Source organism: Ursus arctos, unplaced genomic scaffold (assembly GCF_023065955.2).
Source record: "Ursus arctos isolate Adak ecotype North America unplaced genomic scaffold, UrsArc2.0 scaffold_29, whole genome shotgun sequence".
Lineage (NCBI taxonomy): Eukaryota > Metazoa > Chordata > Mammalia > Carnivora > Ursidae > Ursus > Ursus arctos.
The window spans coordinates 27,340,736-27,359,540 of record NW_026622974.1 but is presented as its reverse complement, the minus strand read 5'-3'; the positions used below and the strand labels follow the sequence as shown (position 1 = coordinate 27,359,540).

The 18,805-nt window shown below is 42.1% G+C and overlaps 1 protein-coding gene across 4 annotated transcripts in view; it reads right to left on the bottom strand.

Moving 5' to 3' along the window:
- KCNQ5 (potassium voltage-gated channel subfamily Q member 5) overlaps positions 1-18,805 on the bottom strand; it is a 489,468-nt gene that overhangs the window by 41,158 nt on the left and 429,505 nt on the right. For all 4 annotated transcript variants that reach the window (XM_044387115.3, XM_044387116.3, XM_026507086.4 and 1 more), the window contains one exon: positions 18,000-18,220. In XM_044387115.3, coding sequence (XP_044243050.1) covers positions 18,000-18,220 — 221 coding nt within the window. The remainder of the gene's footprint in view (positions 1-17,999; positions 18,221-18,805) is intronic.

The following is an 18,805-nucleotide window of genomic DNA, read 5'->3' as shown; positions in this document are numbered from 1 at the left end:
CCCTTTTTTCAGATTCGCCCAATGTTAATATCTTGCAAAGCTACAGTGCAATAGCGCAACTGTGATATTAACATTGACACAGTCAAGACAGGGAACCTTTCCATCACCGCAGAGTCCTCACATTGTCCTTTTACACCCCCCACCCCCCCGCCCCATTCTGTAGCCATGACCCCTGGCAACCACTCAACTGATCTCCATTAATTTGATCACTTCAAGAATGTTATGCAAATCATATAGTCTGTGATCTTTTGGGATATTTGTTTTGTTTTACTCTGCACAATTCCTTCCAGATTCACCCAAGTTGCTGTGCATACCAATAGTTTGTTCACCTTCATTTCCGAATAGTATTGTACAGTTTGTTGAAGGACATCTGGGTTGTTTTCAGTTTTGGGTTATTATCATTAAAGCTGCAACAAACATTCATTGGAGGTTTTATATGAACATAAGTTTTCAGTTTTGTGGGAAGATGCCCAGGCGTGCAGTTGCTTGGTCATACAGTAGCTGCATGTTTAGTTTCATAAGAAAAACCAAATTGTTTTACAGAGCGACTGCAGGCTGTACATTCCCATCAGCCAGGTATGAGCGAACCAGCATCCCGAATCCTTCCCAGCGATTGGTGCTGTTACTGGTTTTTACTGTAGTTGTTCTGATCGGTGTGTGGTGATATCTCCTATGGTTTCAGTGGGTGTTTCCCTAATGCCTAATGATATTAAATATCTTCTCATGAGTTTATTTGCCATCTGTATACCTTCTTTGGTGAAATGTCTGTTGATGTCTTTCACCAACCTTCTAATGCATTTTCTAATTCAACTATTTTCTTTAACTATTGCGTTTTGAGAGTTCTTTATATATTCCAGACACTAGTCTTTTCTAGACATGTGGTTTGCAAATATTTCCTCTCATTCTGCAGCTTGTCTTTCATCCTCTTAACAATGTAGTTCTCAGAGCAAAAGTTTTCGATTTTGATGAAGTTCACTTTATCAATTTTCCTTTCACGAATAATGTTTTTGGTGTCAAATGTAAGAACTTTTTGCTTAGTTCCAAATCCTACAGATCTTCTTTTATATTTAAAAAAAAAATTTGCATAGTTTCATGCTTTACATTAAGTCCATGATTCCTTTTGTGTTAATCTTTATTATTTCACTGTTAAAAGTAGGCATATGTATTACTATGGCAACACAGAAATTCTTTCAAAAAAATATGAAAAGACTGTTGAAACAACACTCCCCGTGACACATTGTAATTCCTGTTCTGTCCTACCCTCTCCAGCCCATCTAACCCCATTCCTTCCCATCTCACCTTGTTTCATTTCATGAGAGAAGTGCTAATCGTAACTCATTAATCTGATTTCATGGCACTCTGCCATGGATTGAAAGTAGTCTTTCCTGCCTGGTGCACATCCTCATTTTTTACTCTTGTTCAGTATTTCTTTTTTTAACGTCTTCATCCATTCTATTTCAGATGTTTAAAAAAAAAAATCACCCACTGCTCCTTAACATGAAGATAAAAAACTCTTTCTTCCCCTGAGGTTCCTTACCTGCTTCCTTTTCACGTGTGTCCTTAGGAAGCAGCACACGGTACCGCACGCCGTCGGCAACCCACCTCCCGTGAGTGCTAGGGTCTAAGGGGAGAGCACCGGCACGTTCGGGGCCAGCTCAAATACCTAAAGGCTGGCAAAATGAGAGGTCCTCTTGTTTCTTTCTCTTTAAAGTTCTGTACCTTACTACCATCACCTCAGAAATAGAACACCATCTTCTTACTCTTTACAAAACCACATTCTCATTAACTTCCTAAAATATTATTTATCTCAACTTTCAGTACCAACTCTTAGTGCATAGCTGATTATTCCAAGGCAGGTAAAACGCGCCGCACGGGGCCTGCCAACTGTAGGAAACTCGACCGCTGGGGGATTCAATCGAAATACTTATGTGACCGTGCTTACCAACTACACTCACCAGTACTCTTGTGATTTGGCGATTTGGTTTTTATTTTGTGTGTTTAGAGGTCTGTTAATTAGCAACATCTAGGATTACTAATTCACACTAATGAGGGATCTATTATGTGAGATGCTACTGCACCCGAGCATTTTCTCTTTAAGATCAAAGACCCCACTTAAACTGATTGAGTAGATAATGCACGCATTTTCAGCATCTTAAATCACGTTAATTATGATACGAAATTCTCTAAGATTCTCTGTTAAGGATTGTCTATTGACCTTACTTACTGGCTAACAGAAATGCTGGCAAAATCTCATGGAATAATTCCTGACACTTCATTAAAAGGAATCTTTCTGTTTTGAGTGATGATATGAAGCACCAGAGAGTTTTCAAAAACAATTAATATGGTCTCTACTGCTAAAATTGCTGATCGCACCATAATAGTGGCTTAGTAACTGCCCATAAGGTAAAAAAGAAAAATATAAAAGTGTTTTTCTTCTTTTTAATTGAATATGTTGCTATTTTGACTGTCTTTATTCAAAATGGGAACACTGGAGTATATGTTCTTTCAAAATTATTGCAACTATAAAGCAACCCAGGAATTTCATTATCTTCTTAAAAATCACTCAATACCCCCTTTATTGAATACCTCAGCACTTAGGGATTCAGCAATAAACACTTTTAATAATATCGCACTCTAGGCTTTGGTAATGCATCTCATTTGTATGGTGGCTTTTTATAATCCCAAAGCAATTTTTATCAATGAGGTTTAATGAGTTGACTCTTGAATAACTAAATATGAAATCATTTATTTGTTCATTATCTGTTCACTATCATTCACTCACTAATAAATATTTTCTAAGCAACTATTATGTGCCACACACTGTATTGTCACATAGTGAGCCAATGCCTCTCTTTCCGAACAAATGAACTATTTCTGTCATCTCTAATAAAGGCAATGACCCCTGGATAAATAGTAATGAATAGCATGAGGTATACTAAAGATAACTTCGTCTTTCTGTGATTATATAAATTATTTAGCAGGAGGACTCCTAAAATTCAGTCTGAGGAATAAAGGAATAAAGTTTGTACAAACGGGGGCACCTAGGTGGCTCAGTAGTTAAGTGTCTGCCTTCGGCTCAGGTCATGATCCCAAGGTCCTGGGATCGAGTCCTGTGCCAGGCTCCCTGCTCATCTGGGATCCTGCTTCTCCCTCTCCCGCTGCCGCTCCCCACTGCTTGTGCTCTCTCTCTCTGTGTCAAATAAATAAATAAATAAATTCTTTTTAAAAAAAAGTTTGTATGAATGTATAACTTTAAAACTTCCATTTACCATCAACAGGAATTGCCACCAAGCATTGGATGAAGGGAAGATGGAAACATGCAAATCAATCAAGCCTAGGACTTCAACATTAAAATTAATGCAGAAATTGGTATTAATGGGGGCACCTGGGTGGCTCAGTTGTTAAGCGTCTGCCTTCGGCTCAGGTCATGATCCCAGGGTCCTGGGATCGAGCCCTTCATTGGGCTCCCTGCTATGCTGCGAGCCTGCTTCTTCCTCTCCCACTCCCCCTGCTTGTGTTCCCTCTCTCACTGGCTGTCTCTCTCTCTGTCAAATAAATAAATAAAAAATCTTAAAAAAAAAAAGAAATTGGTATTAATGAAATAATAACATTCCACTCAATTTACTGAGTGCCTACTCTGTGGTGGGCACCGTACAAGGATTTTACACATATTGTACCCCATTATTACACACACACTCTATTAGGTAGTTCTTATTTTTGCTACTTGACAAAGAGAAAGAGGGTAAAGGGGAGGGTAAAGCATGGTGAGGTTAAGTCACTTGCCTCATCTCATTCAACCTAGTGGGGAAACTAGGATTTGAAACAAATTCCATCTCATTCCAAAACTGGTTTTTATTCAAAAAGTGGTTTTTCTAACCACTGTTAGATTAATTCAATTTTCATAAAAAAATTCCTCGAGGACTCATCATACTCAAAGCACTGTGAGTTTTTCCAATTGAAAACAAGGACGTAAAACTCCCAACTTTGTGAAAATAGTTATTTTTTTTTAAAATTCATACACACACAAATCTACTTCTGTAGACTTTTGTATTTCCATTAGTAAATCATCTAAGTGTTTGTACTCAAAGCAAGGTAAATCCTAGTCTAGCAGGACTGCCTTTATTGGAACAAATGTTCAGAAAATCCTAGCAAAGCCAAGTGATAACAGCAAAGCAAAGGTCAACCACACACAGATAACCAGGATAGGCAATGGGCTGTGCCTGACAGCATCATCTCAGACAGCCTTCCCATACAGGAAAATAACTGAACTAGGTCAAATTACAAGAGACTGAGACTTAGACAGACAGGACTTTACTGTAGGGAGAAACATTCTGAATCAATGACAAAGTGACTTAAAAGAATGTATTTAATCCTATCTCCAAAAGGATGAGATCTGTCTTTGTTGAATCATATTCAGAGACACCTGACCTCAATCAAGGCAGTCATGGTTGACAATGGGCCGACAAACTACGGAACTACACATTTGCATTATTCATTAATCCAATCTGTTGGGGAATTCAAAATAGATCTGGTAATTTTTTTTCTCAACTTTCAATTCTTATTAGGTTAGCAGTGACATTGTTTGGAAATGCCAAGGTGTAAACCTCTCGGATACTACTTGGACTAGGTTGGCCAGAGACAGCAACGTTCAAGTGTTGCTTTAAAAAAAAAGGGAATTACTGGTGCGTTACCTTAACTGACACTTGAAGGGATGGGGAGAGTATATGCAGTGTATACAGTGACAAAGGGGCATGGCTTGAGAAGATTTTCCACATTAATTGAAACGGAGGACAGTAAATCATTTGACTAACACTAGACTTACAGCTGATTCATACCTTGTTTCATTCATTCATTTATTGATGATGTGACCCATGTGAAAGAAAACGTGCTGAGCAGCATGGAAGAACATACGAAGAACTATGGAGTGATATCTAAACGCAATTTCAAATCCCAACTTCGGCATTTAGACTGACCCTACGCAGGCAAGTTATTTACATTTTCTAGGTCTTGATTTCCTGATCTGCAAAATGGCTGTGCGGGTATGGAAGGAACCAACAGAAAATGCCTAGTCGATGCCTGGTCTATATTAGGTGCTAACAATGCGGTTTTCCTTCCCTCTCCTTCTTAGGCTCTAGGCGTGAAGCAAAGTACAGGGAAGAATACAAATTGAATCATACACTCACACATTGGTTTATAGAACCGACAGCATATGGCAAAGACTAAAAGTGAATAAGCTACCAATGACTAGGGCAATAGATTGCCACACTACCCATGATACGTGTAGCTCCTCCCCTTAAGAGGTGGAGCCTCTTTCTCTACCCCTTGCATTTGGTCTGGTCCTTGTGATTTCTCAGGGGACGTTACTCCGGGAGAGTTTAGCCTGACCCTCGATAGGCCTTGCAGGTTGGTCTTGCTCTCAGGAGCTCACCCCCACTCTGAACCAGCCCAACCTGCTGGAGGTTGAGAGACCACATGGAGCAGAGATGAGTCAGCCCAGCTGAGGCCTCCTCGGGCCAGTCAGCCCCCCAGGCAACCCAGTAGCTGATCACAGATGTACCAGTGAGTCCAGCCAAGAACGGAAGTACTGCCCTACAGAACTGCGGCCTAAATAAACGGTTGCTGTTTTGAGCCACTAAATCTGGGGGGAAGGAATAGTTTTGCTATAACAGATAACTGATACAAATGTGAAAAGACACGAGGTCATGACATTTTTCAGCCAAAACACAAAATCATGGGAACACAGGTTCAAAACAATTTGGGAAAGATTAGTCACCGACCCCAACAGAATGATGTGGTACACCGGTTGCTACTGCATTAGATTAATGAAAAATGCAAATTTATCACCAGCAGGGAATTAAGGGTTTCATGTGCAAATGAATCTTTGTAACTGGAGGTACAGAGATTAATTTTCCCCAGGCAATATTCTTGTGAGGTTTCTGTATTTTCGGAGTCCAGGAACTGTTGTTATGCATTGTACATGGCAACAGAGGAAAAAGATGGCAAGAGAAGAAAAGCTGGGGAAAATTAGACATTGAAAATAAAAGGAATTTGGAACAATGTAGTGAGTTTCACAGTGCAGACAGCAGAAAGGAAGCCTGGCTAGCTCATCTCGTTCCTGTATTAGCTGCCCATTGCAAAGAAAGGACCCTGGCCTTCCTCTAACCTTTTATTTTCTTCTTTACCAACTGGAGCACCCCATGACAGCGATTAAATATAATTTTAAAATTGTGTCATATTGGTTTCTCTTTGTGGAGCAGACAACTAAGTGTGCCTTTGAAGGAAATAATTTGAGATATACGAATGAAAAATCACCATGCAGCTGGAAAGTGCTTCTCTGAAATATGGGCTAAATCCTGTGATTTGTGTAATGGCTAACTTTGCACTTCTTTCATGCGAAATTCAGAGGTCACCCACAGGTTATTTCTGAAGAGTGTGAAGTCTGAAAAGTGAAGAGGATGCCTTTTGTGCCCCCCAGGTGCCAGTCAATACTGTAGGGGGGGGCTGGGCAGTGAAATTTCAGGCAGATGGCAAGTTCTTTGAGGTGGCACTCACCATGTCTAGTCATTTTGCCCCTTTGGTGTCCAGGAAAGTGCTAGCCCTGAGCAGCCCCCCCCCCCCCCCCAGATACCTGTTGACTTGAACTGAAATCTGCCAGTTGCAGGCATAACCGAATTCTTTTTTTTTTTTTTAAAGATTTTATTTATTTATTCGACAGAGATAGAGACAGCCAGTGAGAGGGGGAACACAAGCAGGGGGAGTGGGAGAGGAAGAAGCAGGCTCATAGTGGAGGAGCCTGATGTGGGGCTTGATCCCAGAACGCCGGGATCACGCCCTGAGCCGAAGGCAGACGCTTAACCGCTGTGCCACCCAGGCGCCCCATGCATAACCGAATTCTGAGAATGCTCCACGGTGGAGCACACACAGACACCTTCTAAGGATAGGTGGGGCACACCCAACACACTTCTCAGCAGCTGACAGTGAGAAGGGAAGTCGAGGAGTGGGACTGGTGAGAGGGAAGAAGCCATGGGAAGCACGTTGCATCACAGAAAGAGGAGACCAGGGTCAGGAGAGAAAATGAGTCCCTGGCGCGCCCCTTAGCCAATCTACTTCCCAACCACCCTCCCTGTCTTCCACGTCTCAGTTTGGGATTGCCAGGGAGGATGAACGGTAAAAGGGAAGAGCCAGACGGCAGCGCTAGAAACCCGGGTTTGCAAGAAAATTTCTTTGGGGTCGATCTTCTGAAGAGCCTAGAAATCCTTGAATGTTGATCATCCAAGTTCTGTTTGAAGGTTTCCAGTGACGGACTCCACTCCATCAGTGTGAGGCCTTAATTGCTAGCCTGCCATGAGACTGAGGGAAACACTGGTATTGCACACTTGGTTCTGGTTCTGCCCTGGGAAGTGCCCAAGAACATCTCTTCAGCCTCTTGTAGCAGCTTATGATGTGCCGCACATCCTAAAAGAACATGTGCTCAACAGACAGAACGCTGTGGTGTTGCTACTGACTAGCTGGTTTCCTGCTCCCTCATCTTCTTTTATTTTTTTGTCACACTCACTGAATGCTCAATATTTTGTTAATATCACTTTTGGAAAGGTTGCACTAAGAATGGAATGTAATAGTCTAGTTATAATGTGATCAAGGTCGAGGGTCAGGACGTGATTGGGGGCGTGTGTGAGAGTGTGTGTGTGTATGAAATATAATATATAGGACACTGGACATGAAATGTTAGAGGTCACAAACCCAAATGCCTTTAGAGGCAGGAAGGTAACAGAAACATTTAAAAGAGATGGGGAGGTGGTGGTTGGAATTCCTAGAAAGACGAGAGGGAGTGGTGGGTTCTGTGACTCAAAAGACATATCCAATGTAAACACATTTATGGTAGCCGGCCACTAAGAGAGTTGCCAATGACCCTCCCTCCCTTTGCATCGTCTCCTTCTGCACTGCACCAGGGTTAGTCTGTATGACCGCTAGCATATGGAGGAAGTGACGGTATGTGACTTCTGAGGTTAGGTCATAAAAGGCTGCAGCTTCCGTCTGCGGTACCCTCTCCCTCTCTTGAGCATGTAGTCTCTGTTGAATTACTAGCTTTGGGGGAAGTCAGATGCACGTCATGAGGACATTCAGGCAGCCTATGGAGTGGGTGATGTGAGGAAATGAGGCCCGCCAGCAAATGGTTGATTGAGCCTGGAAACAGATTCTCTCCCGGTTGAGCCTTAAGATGACTTTTGTGGCGAGCAAAAGCTTGACTGCAACCCCATGAGAGACTGAGCCAGAGTCACCCATCCAAGCTGCTGCTGGATTTCTGACCGCAGAAACTGTAAGATTATGGGTCTCTTGTTTTTAATTGCCACGTTTGGGGCAAATTGTTACGTATCAGTAGATAACTAATACAGCATTCCAATTTACTTTAAAGCACCAATGTACACATGCGCACCCTTGGATGTGCTGGTGAAACAAAATTTAGAACTCTGGTTTACAACCCTGGGTTTCTCAGTAAGACCCGGATCTGTGGAAGTCCAAAAAAACATGGTTTAAAGCTGTACTCACAGGTCATTTGGCAGCTTAGTTTCTGCTGGAAGGAAGGAGTTGGGATTCATTCAAAGCCTACATCTTAAGCAGGAAGCTATTTTCCTCGCCAATAGGAACCAGATATGATTTTCCCTATCGCTATAGGGTGACAACAAACACTGGGGCAGAACCTAGAGAAATCTGGACAGAAATTCCATTCTATAATACAAAGAGTACTTGGATTAGAATAGAAAGCCAGGGGAAACTCCAGTCCATTCAAAATAGAAACACATTTCTTCAGGAATTAAAAACCAGGAAAAGGCGTTTCACAAAAAGTATTGGAAAAAGCAACCCTTACCAGAAATATGATAAATATAGGCATACTTGCTTTATTGCACTTTGAAGATTTTTCTTTCTTTCTTTCTTTCTTTCTTTTTCTTTCTTTCTTTCTTTCTTTCTTCTCTTTCTCTCTCTCTCTCTCTCTTTCTCTCTTTCTTTTCTGATCGAAGGTTCAGGACTTCCACGGAGGACGTGGAGCCTGAGGATGTGACTGAATTGCTGCAGTCTAATGAGCAAGCCTGAACAGATGACCAATTGCTTCTTATGGACAGGCAAAGAGAGTGGTTTCTTGAGAAGGAATCTACTCCTAGTGGAGATGTTGGGAAGATTGTTGAAATGACAACCAGGATTTAGAACATGGCATAAACATAGTTGATAAGAGCAGCAGCAGGGTTTGAGAGGATTGACTGCAATTTTGAAAAAAGTTCTGCTTGGGTAAAATGCCATCAAACAGAATCTCATGCTACAGAAAAATCATCTGTAAAAGAGTCAATTGATGCGGCCAACTTCATTGTTGTCTTATTTAAGTATCTGCCACAGCCACCCCCACTGTCAGTAACCACCACCCTGACCAGTCAGCGGCCATCAACATTGAGCAAGATCCTCCACCAGCAAGATCATAATTCTCTGAAAGAACAGATGATGGTTCACATTTTTTAGCAATGAAGTATTTTTTAATTAAGATAATGCATACTATTTTTTTAGACATAATACTTTCCAACACAGTAGAGTGTAAGTATAACTTTTATATGCACTGGGAAACCAAAAATTTCCTTTGACTCTCTTTATGGTGAGATTTGCTTTACAGGGGTGGTCTGGAACCCAACCTGCAATATCTCTGAGGGGTGCCTGGACTTAGTCACTTAGTGTCTATAACCAGAGGTTGAGAGATCTCCCCTTGCCCTCCATCACCGCCCCCCATAGTAATATGAACGCCGGAATAAAGAAGCAGATCTTAGGGGGACAGGAACAACAGTACAGGACACACAGGAGAGGACTAGGATGTGTCTCTGAATGAAGAATAACGGACTGAATGGATAATGAACTTGGACAAGTGAAGGAAAAAGAAACCTATGGACCAGAATTGAGAAACTTTCTCCAGGTAACGGTTTTCACCAACTCCTTAGTGAAGAAGGACCAAAAGTGTGTTTCAGAAGCCTACTGAATACCCTCGGTAGGCGTTTGCATAGAAGGATATGCTAACAGTGAAGGTGGGCATACAATGAGCTACGTTCTATCGTGAAAGAAAGCCCTCAGGTTTTGTTACAGTTAGAGCTCCCAGAAGTGGGCATGCTTCTCAGGCAGGGATACCCTGTCAGGGATATGGACAAACAGGTTAAGCTGAAGCCCCAACAGAACACCCCCCCCCCCGCCCTTGACAATAATTGCTTCTGTCAACACAACGCAAAGTCATTATCAGGTAATTTCAGAAAGTGCCACGAAGCATCATATTTTGTGGAAAATTATAATCAAAGTCTGGCTGAAGCTGGGCCATCAATATGGAAAAATCAGGAAAAATGTTAAGTGCCATGCAATGCTTGGCATTTTGTGGAAACACAGAAAATGTCAACTGGGGAGACTGAGAAAAACACGAGAGAAGATGCCATTGGAAAATAAGTGTAAAAGAGGATTAGTAGAAGATGAAAGGTCCGTGTGTATGAATTAGTCAAATATGAAATCTCCATAGCTTGTGATCTATACTGCTTGGAAAAAAATATCCCATTGTCGATACAAAAGTCTGCTAGTTCAGGGTATTGTGCAAACCACTGCACTAAAATGCTTCCTTTTTGTCAGTATTCTTGTCGATCTTATACTGCTAATCTCCAGCCAGTTTTAGGAGACTGGTGGGCCTGGGACCTGGAAGACAGAGGTTAAAGGAGAGAGGAAGGGGATGGACGGACCTTGCTGACTTTGAGGAGTCGAGGCTTCTGTCACCTCATGCTTTGATTTCTGCTCTTTTGCTCTCTTTAGGTGAGACCCCATTAGTTATTATGAGCCCAAAGGGAAGAAGGAGTCTCCAAGGAAGGAACTCGAGGACGTGGTGAGGAAGGCAACTGCCCCCCGTTTCCCTCGGTGGAGGGCGTGATCGGAAATGTACTGGCTGATTGTGTGTGGGGAGGGATTAAATGATCTGAATGGGGATTCATTTATTTTTCCCTAGATTCTCCTTTACCCATTTTGTCCTTCTTTGGAAATTTAAGAAGTTAGGCCAGTCTGTGCTCACTGCCTCATGGAAATTATGCGATAAAAGAAAGGAGAAAAAAAAAAGATTTCTAAATCTGGCTTGTATGTTTAAAAAGCATAGACACTTAGGAGAACAGAAATGACATGTAGACAGAATGTTTGGGAGAAAACATGCTTAAGGGCATTCTTTCTCTTCACCCTCACAAAGGAGAAAAGATTGCTTGGCTGTATCAGACACGGCTGGAGGTTGCTATCCCAACAGCCAATTCCTGAACATAAATCCTCAAATCTATCCAGTTACAATCTCCCTTTCCCCTGCTTGATCCACGGGCGTCAGGGGAGACTGGCCCCGGATCCAGGTGCTGGCTCCTGACCCCTGACTGCCAGTGCTCATTCTCCTGGCCAAGGTTCATTTCGGGCATGAGACCCACTTCCACGAACTAAGATGGGAATGGACAGTTTTCCACATTTTAACAAGAGATAGCAACGCAAGATGGTCCCCTTTCTGCCTCTCAAAGGGTTGTGCCTCATAAGATGCTTGGGGCTGCTGCAGCCATCTTGCTCCCAGGAGGAGGTGGGCACACAGATGGGCAGAGTCAAAGAAGATCCAAGAGAAGCATGGAGAAGTCAAGTCAGGATCTCGACGTTTGTTGCCAGGAGTTGTTCTACCTCTGAATTTCTTTTTATTATTATTATTATTATTATTATTATTATTATTATTTTTAAAGATTTTATTTATTTATTTGACAGAGATAGAGACAGCCAGTGAGAGAGGGAACACAAGCAGGGGGAGCAGGAGAGGAAGAAGCAGGCTCATAGCAGAAGAGCCTGATGTGAGGCTCGATCCCAGAATGCCGGGATCACGCCCTGAGCCGAAGGCAGACGCTTAAGCTTAACCGCTGTGCCACCCAGGCGCCCCTGAATTTCTTTAGGTGGTAAGATACACTTATTGTTGAAGGCATTTGAATCTGCTTCTTTTGTGTCCTGCAGCCAAACGCATCCTAACAGGCACACTGGCTGAGGGAAGAAAGGAGCGTGGACGAGAAGTGGAGAGAGAAGAGAGACCAGCAGTGCCTGGAACAAGGGAATAGGTCACCAGGGACCCCTGCCCCCAACAGTTGCAAATTGTTCCATATCTTCAGCCCACCCGGGCTCTGGTCAGGTGAACCCCATGTGTCTCCCGCACCCAGGGTCATGCCAGTCTTTTTCATAAGGATCTGGTGAGTATGTGCCTCTCATAGCAACCAGCGTGAGCCCTGAGGATTGTTCAGCAGAATCGATACGTTTCCTCGAAGCAGAAGCAATATCAAACATGTTAAAACATGCAGCTTATATGGGTATGTGGGACCCTTCTCTGTCAAGATTATCGTATTCTTTGAAGTGCGGTTCTGAAAGGCATTCCCAAGGACAGCAGGGGCCAGCAAGCCTAGCCCTCCTTGACTGCAAACTGGCCACCGGAAATCCATGTCTACTGTCGTTTCATTGCTGTAGATTTTGGCTGCTTGGTATTCCTCTAACTTGCAGCCTGCCCCTTTCCATTTGCTTGTCTGTTGTTGATAGCTGTCCATCTCCTGACACTCCCTTTTGCATCTGAAACCGACCTCACATGACCTCACCATTTGCCTCCCTCCATGGGTAAACAGACTCAGATCAGCATGGCTATTATCCTGAGGCTCTCCCCAGATACGCCATCAAAACAGAGAGGGTCATCTAAAGGCCATTTCCTCAATTTGCCTAATCTTCCACCTCCGGCGTCTTTGAAGATGATACAGTTCAGAGGTTTGGCAGCGGGGTTGGGAGAAAGACAGGATGGGATGGTGGCAAGGTCAAATGGATTCTATGGGAAGGAGATTTGACCAACTGAAAATGGAGGAGTGCAAGCGGGTGGGGGGAGGGTGGCAGGGAAAAAGAAGAAATGAAAGAGGCCTAAAGGGGGACTGATACGACATCTGGGAGCACTTCTATGAATGTTTCTGAAAGCAAGGCTGTGAAATTAGGTTGCCGGGGTGCATACTGTGACTCCCTTACTTATATCTGTTAGTCTTGGGTAAGTTATTCAGCGTCAAGCCTCAGTTTCCTCATCCATAAAATGGGGATAATAATGAACCTACCTCATAGGGGTACTGGAAAAATTGAATGAAATAAGAGAATAAAGCACTGAGAACATTGCCTGCCACAGAGAAGGATCCAATAAATGTTACTTTTATCGTTATTATTTTATATGTTGAGAGAAAAATATCATTTCTATCCTACCTAATTTTTAAAAATTTTATTATAAAAGTAAAAATTGTGGGGCATCTGGGTGGCTCAGTTAAGCATCTGCTTTCGGCTCAGGTCATGATCCTGGGGTCTTGGGATCAAGCCCCGCACTGGGCTCCCTGCTCAGGGGGGAGCCTGCTTCTCCCTCTCCCTCAGCCCTGCCCCCCACTCATGCTCACTCTCGTCTCTCAAATAAATAAATAAATTCTACAAAAAAATAAAAAAATAAAAATTGCATATGTTTCAAGTGTACAACATGATAACCTGATATACATATACAGAGGAAATGAAATTGTGGTATAATTATATAATGGAATATTATTCATCCTTAAAAAAGAACAACATCCCATTTGCAACAAAATGGATAAACCTGGAAAACATTATGCTAAGTGAAATAAGCCAGACACAGAAAGAAAAAAGTGCATGATTGCACTTAAATGTGGAATCTAAAGAAGTCATATCCTACCTACTTTTAAAAATTATATGAAGTGGCTTAAATACTATTGGTTGACCAATGGAAAATTTCTCTCTCTTATTATTGGATTTATGAACTAAAAATACTATTCATACCATTATCAGTCAAAAGTAATTTGCTATGGCAATACGACACCAGTCCCTTACAGTCTACTTTTTTCCTTTTGCCATTTGTAAATTTCTAGCTTCAACATCTGCTTATTACTTTCCACTTCTCTGTAGACATGAATGTGCACTATTGGAAGACAGTATTGCCCTTTTTAAGTGTAATATGTAAATTTCACAAAAAATTATAGCAAAAAAGCCCAACATGCGGTATTTAATAGCTTTTGTAAGTCATTAAATTATAAAGATATACCATCTGTAGTAAAGGGTATCAGATTTGGCAGGAATTATTAAAGCTGATGGATTAACCCTAAATTTCCTTTGTTTTTCTATGATAGTATCTTTTAGTTACAGGTCCATTGTTTTCCAAATGTAACTTAGTTATTAACTTAAAGGCCAATTAGACTTTTCATTATTCTTTCTGCTCTTCACTCTCTTTGAGCTGTTCATGGGCAATGGAATGCCTAAAATATCTACAGGAAAGAGAGAAGTAGAAGAAAAGAGGCCCAGAAGTGAATGAGCAAATAGATCTGGAATAATTGGGAGTTGGCTGTGGTGTTATACATTATATTCTATGGGTAGTAAGTGGTTTTTAGACATACTTAAAACCGGGAGAGGCAGTATAAATAAAAATGTATAATTGAAGTCTACATTTATTTGCTAGCTACTTCAGTTGTTTTTTTCCCTCTAAAAAGAAATTTCCATTTTTCCCAAGCCCTAACGTTGAGTTAAATCGGAGGTGAAGATTCTGGACTATTGGATAAAATGAGGAGTCAGGCGTCGTGATCTTCTGCAGGTGGGCACCGACAAAGCTACCTTGGCAGAACAGCAATCAGGCCTCCTGTCACTTGGGGCACTCAGAACAACTGAGATGGGCATCAACCAGAGAAAAGCAATTCCTTTCTAACCAAATAGAACTGCACTTGTATGAAATGATGTACAAAATGGATGGCAGGAGACCTTTCCAATTTGTTATTTGTTTAAAAATGGGACTTCTGTTTCTATCTGTCTGACCTCTGAGACATCTTTGCAGTAACTAAAATACTGTGATGGATAGTGCCGACGCTAGAGTCTTTGAAAAATGCTTTCCCTCTGGCCAAACATACCAGTAGAATTCATTTTCCATATTCGGAATTCAGATCCTATTGATTTTTTATTTACATGTGTTCAGCCAACCATAAAGACCTCACAGCACAAAGTCAAATAGTTTTTGAAGCCCCCATTGGAAGACTACAGACTCCACTGTGGGTCATGCATGCATATCTAGCACCCTGTGAATCCAGGGTTAGGTTTAAAGATGTGGGCACACCCTGGCTTTCCCAGGGATGCTATGACATGGGTGAGCAGGAGCTCTGTTAGGGGCTGAATTACAGTCCCACCAAAATTCGTATGTTGAACTCCTAAGCCACAGTACCTCAAAATGTGACTCTATTTGGAGATAGGGTCTTTAAAGATACAGTTTAGTTAAAATGAGCTCGTTAGTGTATGCTGTAATCCAATATCACTATTGTCCTTATAAGAAGGAGAAATCTGGGGTGCCTGAGTGGCTCAGTCGGTTAAGCGTCCGCCTTTGGCTCAGCTCATGATCCCGGGGTCCTGGGATTGAGGCCCGAGTTAGGCTCCCTGCTCAGCAGGGGAGTCTGCTTCTCCCTCCCTCTGCCTCTTCCCAGGCTTGTGCACACTCTCACTCTCTCTCTCTTTCTCACTTTCTCGCTCACTCTCTCTCTCAAATAAGTAAAATCTTAGGGGCGCCTGGGTGGCTCAGTCGTTCAGTGTCTGCCTTTGGCTCAGGGTGTGATCCCAGAGTCCTGGGATCGAGCCCCACGTCAGGCTCTTCTGCTGGTAGCCTGCTTTTTCCTCTCCCACTCCCCCTGCTTGTGTCCCCTCTCTCGCTGGCTGTCTCTCTCTCTCTGTCAAATAAATAAATAAAATCTTAAAAAAAAATCAGCAAAATCTTAAAAAAAAAAGAAGAAGAAGAAATCTGGACACAGCTGTGCATGGAGGGAAGATGAAGTGAAGACACAGGGAGAAGGTAGCCAGCCATCTATAAGACAAGGAGATTCTCGGACTTCTAACCTCCAGAACTGTGAGAAAATACATTTCTGTTGTTTTTGCTACCCCAGCTGTGCTACTTTGTTACGGCGACCCTAGAGTCCAATACAGGTCTATCTGCAGTACGTTAAACTTCATTAGACAATCCACGTCTACACTCAACAAAGGCTGGTCCCCAGCACTAAGACAAGGTGGTCCTTCCACCTCTTGGCAGGGGTGCGTGTGTCTAAGGAGAGGGCTGTTAGACCAAGGGCCTCTAGAGTTGGGGAAGGGGAGAGGGTATTGTATGAAAAGAAGGCCCAATTTTTAAATAGAAAAATCATCCTTTGTTTTCTTTTGCAAAAGCTTTACATGTTCATTGTAGAAATAATAGGAAATACAGATGAATAAAATGAAGAAAGTATAACTATGACCTCATCACTTGCAGGTAAATGTTCATACATTGTTATAAATATTTCCGGACTTTTCCCTCTAAGTACATGAATTTATACACACACACACAGCAAAATGGAATAACTTATTTTTTATAATCATCTTTTCACGTCAATAATTTTTGCTTTCTAGCACCATTTCTAATGTCTGATATTATTTCATTATATTGATTATATCCTAGAAATGGAATTGGTGGATGGGATGTGTCCAAGCTTAGGCATATGTACAGGCTTTTGATACATGTTGCCAAATTGCCTTCCAGAAATGATGCATCCATTTATATTCAGAAAGTCTATTTTGAGTGCAACATAAAGCCCTGTAACGGGTAACTCTTGACTCAGCTGTTCATGGGCTTTCAGCCAAATTCCTAGGGAGGAGACTGTGGAAACCAGAGGACACTGAAAATCTGTGCCTCCAGTGACTCAGGACACTCGGAGGCTTGATGGGGGAGTGTCCAGTGCTGGTGGAGGGGGCATTTCCTACCTTAACAGTGTGACAGGTGGAGGGAAGCCTGGCAGGATCCGCACGTCCTGCCTCGGAGACAGGAGCTGCAAGCTCCACCAGGAGGGGCCCATCGGGTAGGCAGCGAGGCGTCTACTTGGAGAGCATGGCATCCATGACGTTGTGGAGAATGAAGAGGTGTGAAGAGGGGACTCGTGTTGCTCGCTTGAGAGTGGGAGTAGTATCCCTGGGGATCCCTGAATGAGCTGGGAGGAACCCGTGGGCTGAGGTTCCAGGGATTTCACTGCAGGGAGCCTGAGATCACTGAGATTATGACCCCTGGTTGTTAATTTAATCCCTCAGGCTTTCAGAGCCTGGGAAAATACAGGTTCTACTAGGGAATGAGAATAGAAGGACTGATAGCCTTTGCAGTTTTTATGCATTCATGAAAGATGCTATTTGACTTTGGTTCTTTGCCCAGTATAAGAGATCCCAGGGGGGCATACTTAAAAGGAAAACCAAGCTAATCTTAAACGAAAAAGAAACTGTTTTATAAACATGAAAATTATATGGCACTCAATAAAATGTGTTGGCAAGTGAACTTCTGACACATTGTATGATAAATAAAGTAGGTTAGCTCCTCTTGGGAGAAGAACTTGAATTCCACTTATCATTAGATAAGAACTTTCAACAGGAATCTCGCTAAGGAAGATAAGCGGTGGTCTCTGATTTACTGGTGGAGAGAGTATAGTAGAAAAGGGAAGAGCACCTTCATGGTTGTCCAGAAAGGTATTGTTACCCTTCTTACTGTGTTTTAAAGACATTCACAGAGCACCTGGTCATCTTTGGCCATGGGCCTTTGCTCGTCAGACATGACCTATACGTGAGAAGGACAGTCATGTTGATCTTGATAGAGACTTTGTCCGAGAAATAATGTGTTGTAGATAAGAGTAAAGAAGGAACAACATTTTGTTTGACTTCTTTGAAATGTAGATTTAGCTGCCAAAGTTGCTCCCAAAAGTAAACTTACGTTCTGTACATTTGCCCAAGGCAATGAATAAATTTCCAATAAAACAAACAAACAATTCCTTCCTTGGGGTTGTTTTCTTCTATCTTCAAGTGGTACCATGGAGAATTAATTACTTCATAATCTTGCTCACGATAGCCTATCAAATTAAACACAGTTATGGAAAAACAGGGCTTACCGTCTATCACTGGTTTTGGCTGAGAACTTTTGAGGCGCAGCGAGGGCCGGAAGCGGGTTCGGTCATTGAAACTCCAGCTCTTCTGCACTTTGGTGGGGCTGCCCTCGGCGGTGATGTCGGTGCTCGGGGACCTCCTGTCACCTACTGAGGCTTGTCTGCTCTTAATACTCTGGCCCCTTGGGCTAGCCATGCGTACTCGCTCCTTAAAACTTAGCTTCTGACTGTGGACAACAGAGGCATGATTATTCCATTTCAAGCAATTTCTTCCACTCCACTTGGGTAAATACTTTGATGAAACTCTATATTATATTTCAATAGACAAAATGGTTTCAGCGAGTAGGAGCATAGCAATATATTCTTCCCTTATTTTAAACTGGAGCTTTATTTAATCTGTTTGCATTCGTTTGAACTCACTCTCACTGTACAGGTAGACACACCCTTCCTGGATTCATCACAGAAAGGACTGACATCGGGTAGGGTAGTTTGTACACAATTAAACTGGAAATAATCAAGAACTGGTTCGGTGTTTGCTTTAGAAATAGATTTTAGCTTTAACCTCAACTTTTGAGATTGAAAGAAAGTAATTTTTTTTTATTTGGGAGCGTATCTCTGTAATTTCTAAGCATTTCTACACGGATGACAGTTACATATACCTATATATCCACATTCTGCATGCATTTCATATCCCAGGCAAGATTCTGATATCCATAAATTCATGCAATCTCATAGCAGTTGGTAGTACTGCATACATAATATTAAACATACAACATTTAACACCCATTCCTTTTATGCTTGCATTCATTCTT